The sequence below is a fragment of the Euphorbia lathyris genome, chromosome 1 (genome assembly GCF_963576675.1).
Source record: "Euphorbia lathyris chromosome 1, ddEupLath1.1, whole genome shotgun sequence".
Classification (NCBI taxonomy): Eukaryota; Viridiplantae; Streptophyta; class Magnoliopsida; order Malpighiales; family Euphorbiaceae; genus Euphorbia; species Euphorbia lathyris.
In genome coordinates this window covers 110,899,483-110,905,890 of record NC_088910.1, presented here as the reverse complement: position 1 = coordinate 110,905,890, position 6,408 = coordinate 110,899,483, and the positions used below count along the sequence as shown (strand labels likewise).

General features: G+C 35.4%; 1 protein-coding gene across 3 annotated transcripts; it reads right to left on the bottom strand.

Annotated features, from left to right (window-relative positions):
* Positions 1-1,373: 1,373 nt before the first annotated feature.
* LOC136210613 (uncharacterized) lies at positions 1,374-5,235 on the bottom strand. 3 transcript variants are annotated; one of them, XM_066001954.1, is made up of 5 exons: positions 5,004-5,235; positions 3,744-4,006; positions 3,276-3,349; positions 2,137-2,260; positions 1,374-1,770 (listed from the first exon to the last, which is right to left on the bottom strand). In XM_066001954.1, exons 2-4 carry the CDS (start codon positions 3,984-3,986, stop codon positions 2,182-2,184), a joined length of 396 nt encoding a protein of 131 aa, XP_065858026.1. In that variant the 5' UTR covers positions 3,987-4,006; positions 5,004-5,235; the 3' UTR covers positions 1,374-1,770; positions 2,137-2,181. The 3 variants fall into 3 exon arrangements, with proteins under 3 accessions (XP_065858026.1, XP_065858028.1, XP_065858025.1); XM_066001956.1 differs by having other exon boundaries at positions 2,169-2,260; XM_066001953.1 differs by lacking the exon at positions 1,374-1,770 and having other exon boundaries at positions 1,899-2,260.
* Positions 5,236-6,408: the final 1,173 nt, after the last annotated feature.

The window sequence follows — 6,408 nt, the reverse complement described above, 5'->3', positions numbered from 1 at the left end:
TTGTGCCAACTATCGAGGAATCAAATTAATGAGTCACACTATGAAACTTTGGGAGCGAGTGATCGAACAAAGGCTAATGAGGACGGTGAAGATCTCGGAAAACCAGTTTGGCTTTATGTCGGGAAGATCAACTATGGAAGCCATCCATCTAATGAGACAATTAATGGAGCACTATCGAAATAAGAAGAAAGACTTGCATGTGGTTTTCATTGACTTAGAGAAGGCATATGGTAAGGTACTAAGGGAAGTACTTTGGTGGGCCTTAATAAGGAAAGGCATTTCGCGGAAATATATTGACATCATAAAGGACATGTATGAGGGAGCATGCACGAGTGTACGTATTAGTGTTGGGAAGAGTGAAGAGTTCCCTATTACGATTGGAGTGCATCAAGGTCCTGCACTAAGTCCATTTCTTTTTGCCATTGTTATGGATGAACTAACGAGTTCACTTCAAGATGGTATACCATAGTGTATGTCGTTTACAAATGATATTGTGTTGGTTGATGAGACGAAAGAAGGCGTGGAGCGGAAGTTAGAACTATGGAGACAAACTTTAGAATCTAGAGGCTTTAAGTTGAGCCGCAGTAAGACAGAATATTTGGAGTGTAAGTTTAGCGGCGATAGGAGTAGGGAGGCAGGGACAATCACCCTAGATGGGAGAGTGGTTCAGGCATCAGATTGCTTTCGGTATTTAGGATCTATTATCCAAATAGATGGAGAAGCAGATGGAGATGTTGCTCATAGGATTAAATCTGGTTGGGCGAAGTGGAAGAGTGCTACGGGTTTCCTTTGTGACCCCGGCATGCCAAATAGATTGAAGGGAAAATTCTACCGCACGGCAATCAGACCCGCACTGTTATATGGTACGGAGTGTTGGGCAGTTAAACACTGTCACATCCATAAGATGTCGGTGGCGGAGATGCGTATGTTGAGATGGATGTGTGGTCATACGAGAAAGGATCGGGTGAGTAATGAAATAATTAGGACAAAAGTAGGGGTTACATCTATTGGGAATAAAATGAGGGAAAACCGACTAAGGTGGTTTGGCCATATAAAACGAAGAGCCTTGATGCGCCAGTTAGGAGGACTGAAGAGTGGCAAAGGGATGTAGTGGTGAGGGGTAGGGGAAGACCTAAACAAACTTGGAGGAGGGTGATCGAGAGTGATATGAGTTTATTGGGGATTGAGGAAAATATGGTAGTGGATAGGACAGAGTGGAGGGGGAGAATTTGTGTCGCTGATCCGACTTGATTTCACGGTTTTATATGATGGTTCATGTTAGCCGACCCCGAATCATTTCGGGACTAAAGCTTTGTTGTTGTTGTATAAATCCTACGACATCCATAAAGCAGTTTCAACCTAAATATCATTCATGTAGAAATGGCATTTTCATGTAATATAAAAACATCCAAACAGATTCTTCAGTAAATGCACACTAGCTTTTAGCCTTTTACACTATCAATTTTTGACACAGCAACACAACTTACGGAGACAACGCACTTGACACTACTCGTTTCTTGACGCACGATTACCATTTCTGTGTCATCTATAGCAGCATATATAATCATATGGAATATAAAGATCACATAACACTATTATAACATGATAACCTCAAAGTTTAGAGAGCTTAACAAGGCTACATTCCTAGCCAATGTACAAGAGAACATAAAATCGTTTGAGCCATCTTAAAAAGAGCAGTTGCAAGAATGAGAATCAATTCAATTATACAAAAGATGAACTGTCCATTTGGTTCTCTTTTTTACTTTCTCACTGCAAACATTAAAATAAAAGTGTATGAATAAGATTGAAAAACAGTTCCTCATACCCTATTTTAGAAGGAAAATATGATATCTAACGGCTATCGGTAACAACAAAAACAAAAAGCTAACAACTAAAAGTTGAACCAAACAAGTTCTAATGCATTCATAACTCGGATTTGGCTATGCTAACATTATGCTGAAACAAGATGTGAACTCAACAAAATGCAACATTTTCAGTCAAGAATTGTACTTTTTTGTTGCCAAACGAATTTATAACCACTAGGTAGTTGCCATTCTAACTGGTAAAATGTTTTCATAAACATTTGAGAGCACTGCAAGTAACTTTCAGTAAGAAACATCAATTTGAAATGCTCACAATTATATGAAGTTTCAGACAGAGAAGAAAACCTAAGCTTCTTCCTCAATTATTTTGCTCATCAGTCTTCCCCCTGTCTCCGCTGCAACAGTAAAAGTGCGGCAGCTTAACCCTACCACAACTCCTGAAACCAAAAAACGAAACATAGGAGATGATTACGCATCAAGGAGTACAGACACCTACTTGGAGCAATTTTGGACAGATAGCAGAACCCATAAAACGGAACTCTTACCTAGGCCTAGAGGTGGAGATAGGGGCATGGGGCATCGGCGCGCTCCTGGCCGTCAGAAACAACCATTTTTAGGGATGCTTAAGGGGTGGTTCCGCCCCTACCCCTCTCTATCTTCATATGCAGAGTGCTGATTGCACTCCTAGCAGATGAAAGGTAGTACATCTTTTTTTGTTGTTTTTACCCCAGCATAGGCCAAAAAGAGGCCAAAAAGAAACATATGGGTCGGGTTTATCTATTTGCACTCCAAGCACTCAAAGACCGACACCCCCGCAGCCTAGGCTCAAAATCGCTCCTCTTCGGAAATAATGACAAAATTTTACCATTCTCAAGTTAGAAGTATTATATGCACTTCCCCAAAAACGTTAGGGGAAAATTTAAACTTTATCCCTACTTTATAGTTTATACTTAGATATTTTGTGATCACGAGCATTTGCTTGGAAATCATAAAATTATTAAAATCCACTTGTTCATTTTACAACTTCATTTAAGCAAATTTTATGATAGGCACTGTCTTGGTGCCTTTATCAGTGTCAAGGACACTCTTTTGTGTTGAGGATGACAAGGCATGATATAAAGACATGAACAGCAAAGATACTTCCCAAACAGAACATTAAACTATTGTAAATTCCTAAGCAAAAGACAAATAATAATAAATAAATAAAGTTGCTTCTTAGTTAATAGAAAGTTTTATTTCAGGAAAAGATCATAACTACCCATTTTTAACATTGTTATTGAATTTTTTAAGTCAGGAGCTTTTTGGATGAAATTCTCTCACAAACTGAACTTTCAGCAGCAGATATAAAAGCAACTCCTAACCATTTGAAAAACATATCAACATAAAAATATTCAAATTATTAATTAATCAGCTAATTGCCCTGAACTGCAAACAACCTTCAGAAACTCTTACCTGCAACGAATAATCACTGGAGTTGGTTTTAAAGCTTTTGGTCCATTTCTTATGCCTCTCTTATGAGGAGTAGTCTGCATAATTTGTAAAGCATTAACAATCAACATTACATATAGTCTAATATCTCAAATACCAAATTTCCTATTTCCAAAATAACAGTATAAACCAGTGGACATAATGCATAGAAAAACCTCAGAATTGAAACAACTAACCCATTAAGAATGGTGATAATTGCAAAACCCCTAAGCAGTTAAACAATAATTTCGTTATTATGCTAATTAATCACTAAAACACCATAATAGAGGATGAACCAAGTTTATGTAAACATGGCCATCCTAAAACCCAAATCCCATACAACAAACTTTTGAAATCAAATAAACATCACTGAAACACAGTTAATAGCAAATAACGAGATTATAAGAAGTTAATTTACAAGTTGATAGTAAAGGAAGAAATGGAGTGAATTACCTTCCTTTTAGGAACGGCCATCAATTCCATGGATCCAAACCCTAAGTTGTTGTTGTACCTATCACTGCCGCTATCTGGGTTGCGATCGAACTCGGGCAAAACCATATGTGGAGGGGCGATCGAGCTATGGATTGACCCATCCAACGGCGGAGGCATGGCAGCAACATGGGCCCACCTCAGAAGACCTAAGCCGCATCTTTTGTTAAAGCCGGTGGCTTTTAGCATCTCCAATCTTAATGCCATGGATACAAGAGCTCCTTTGCCTGCTTAAGTTTGAAGAGTGCGGAGCTTGATTAAAACAGAAGCAGTGATGGCATCGGCTAAAACATTGCAAGTGTGAAACAGCATGAACAATAACAACACATAACCTTGATTTCCATTTTATAAGATAAATAAATAAATAAAAATAATTCAATAAAATAAAATTAGTCTTAATTGCCATTTTTTAGAGGAGACAATTATTTTATAGAATTAATGTACAATGAGGAAAGGATAGGGTTGTAAACGGTGTGGAGAATATCTGCATTTTAAATAGGGTTTCCTCATATGCAAACCTATGGTAAATCTGCATTTTTTTTCTAATGTACGCATGTTTTTAACGAATATGTTTTACATGCTCAACTAAGTCTGTATTAGAACTCTTGTATCACTTTCTGCAACCCCAGTATCCAAGTAGTAAAAGGGTAGGGAATCAGTCAAAAAAATAAAATTGATAAAATATGAACCTAGAAATCATAAGCAGTGGCCAAGCAATTAAGCTGCATTGCTACAATTATGTGCCTCTTTTCTGAAGGATTCGGGCTACTGTATGAATTTTTCAATGGAACTCAAAAAATTGTTCTTCACACCTAGTATGAAATTGAAGCTCACTATTGCCATTTTCTCATAATCTAAGAAAAAATCAAGTCTGATTTGTAAGGATAAAGAACGCAAGTGGCGGATAAAACTGAATGTATCTGCTGCTAGATGATGTTTTTTTTTTGTTTGTTTTAGAATTTCAGTTAAATTCTAAATAATTATCAATGAATTCATAATTTAAATGAAAGAGTATTAGCCAGTTATCGATTTAATATGTAAAGATCGAACTATAACCATTCTCAAACACGCAAGAACAGAGAACTGAACAAAAAAAATTGACAGAAAACACAGAAAAAAAAAATCATTCTCAGAAGAAAATAACCAGTCTAATACCCAAAAAAAAAACCCCGAAAATTAACAGAGCATGATAGAAAAATGAGGAACAGAAGTACAAAAACGTGCCTCAATGAAGAACAAGACGACTCTGATTTCCTTTAAAATGGCTATTTATCTGCTTCTCCGATCTACAAGGCTGCGATTTCCTTCTCCGTGAAGCTTGGTTGGGATATCCAGCATCCACAGCAAAATTAGTGAGAAGAGACAGTGGATTTGAGAGAGGCCAATCGGTTTTGAGTTTGAGAAAGAGTGAGGAGAGGCAGACAATGAGGGAACTGCGTATAGAAGGGGGAAAAATATTACTAACATGGTATTAAAATAATAAAACAAAACCAACCCTACCAGATAAAAAGGAAATATTATTGAGTAGCCCTAAACTTGTACCATTTTCTCAATTAACTCCATTTATTCAGTGGTCAACCTCTCTAACTAAAAAACATCATATGTTTAGCCTCTTTTGCGCCAACCTATCAATCCAAACTTTTATCCGTGTATTTTTTTTATTACTCGTACCCATTACAATACCTTAATACGTATACTTTGTGAATCTTATACTCGTCTGATTTAAATTGCGGATACCCTTATCCTTTAAGAATCATTACATAAAACAAAAAAATATTACAATTTAATAAACCATCCATAAATAATTCAACTACAAATTTAACAAATATTTCAAATTAAAAAATTATAAATCAACATTAATCAATGGCAAAAAACATCATTAGACCCCTCATCTTTTTTTTTTTTGTTTATTAAGCCATTGATCTTTTATTTGGATACGTTAAGCCCTTGATCATTTATTTTTTTATCTCATTAAGCCATTTATGACCAAATTAGTAAGTTATGAACATAATACTTTATTAACTTCATCTGTATTTGAATTAAAAAAATATATTTTTACGGTTTGAATTAACGTTTTTATAGTTTTCCTATAGTCACCTTACACATCCAAAACTGCTTTTAGACATTGAAAAAATACACATTTTGAATGCAAATACACTAAATAACAATATGTTAACCAAATTTTATGTTCAAAATTATCTAATTATCAATTCCTATGAACCTACCCTTCAATTCAATTTTGATATAAAATTGTAATCGTTGGAGCAATGTTGAAAATTTCACACTTTATAAACTAAGGGTATGTTTGGTAAGACGTAATGGACTTCGTAATGGAATGCCCATTACATCAAAAGCCCATTACTATGTTTGGATGCACTCTATAGTTTTATTGGAATGTAATGGGAATTCCATGACTTTAATTTTCTTCAATAAGTTTTGTAATGAGGATTACTAAAAAAATCAATAGGAATTCCCATTACATTCCAATATGTATTCCTAATTCCTTCAATCACATTATTATTAATTTTTTATTATTACTATTGTTATATATATTTATAAGAGTAAATAGAAATTTATGATTATACATAGCAAAACAAACATGATAATTAGGGGTGTGCATCGGTTCGGT

What these genes read in the sequence shown, in the direction of transcription:
- LOC136210613 (XM_066001954.1), bottom strand. Translation starts at nt 3,986, where the DNA reads ATGGCATTAAGATTGGAGATGCTAAAAGCCACCGGCTTTAACAAAAGA. An exon ending in TGGCCGTTCCTAAAAGGAAG is followed by an intron (nt 3,350 to 3,743) that starts GTAATTCACTCC and finishes CAAATTATGCAG; the next exon opens with ACTACTCCTCATAAGAGAGG. An exon ending in CCAGTGATTATTCGTTGCAG is followed by an intron (nt 2,261 to 3,275) that starts GTAAGAGTTTCT and finishes TTTTGGTTTCAG; the next exon opens with GAGTTGTGGTAGGGTTAAGC.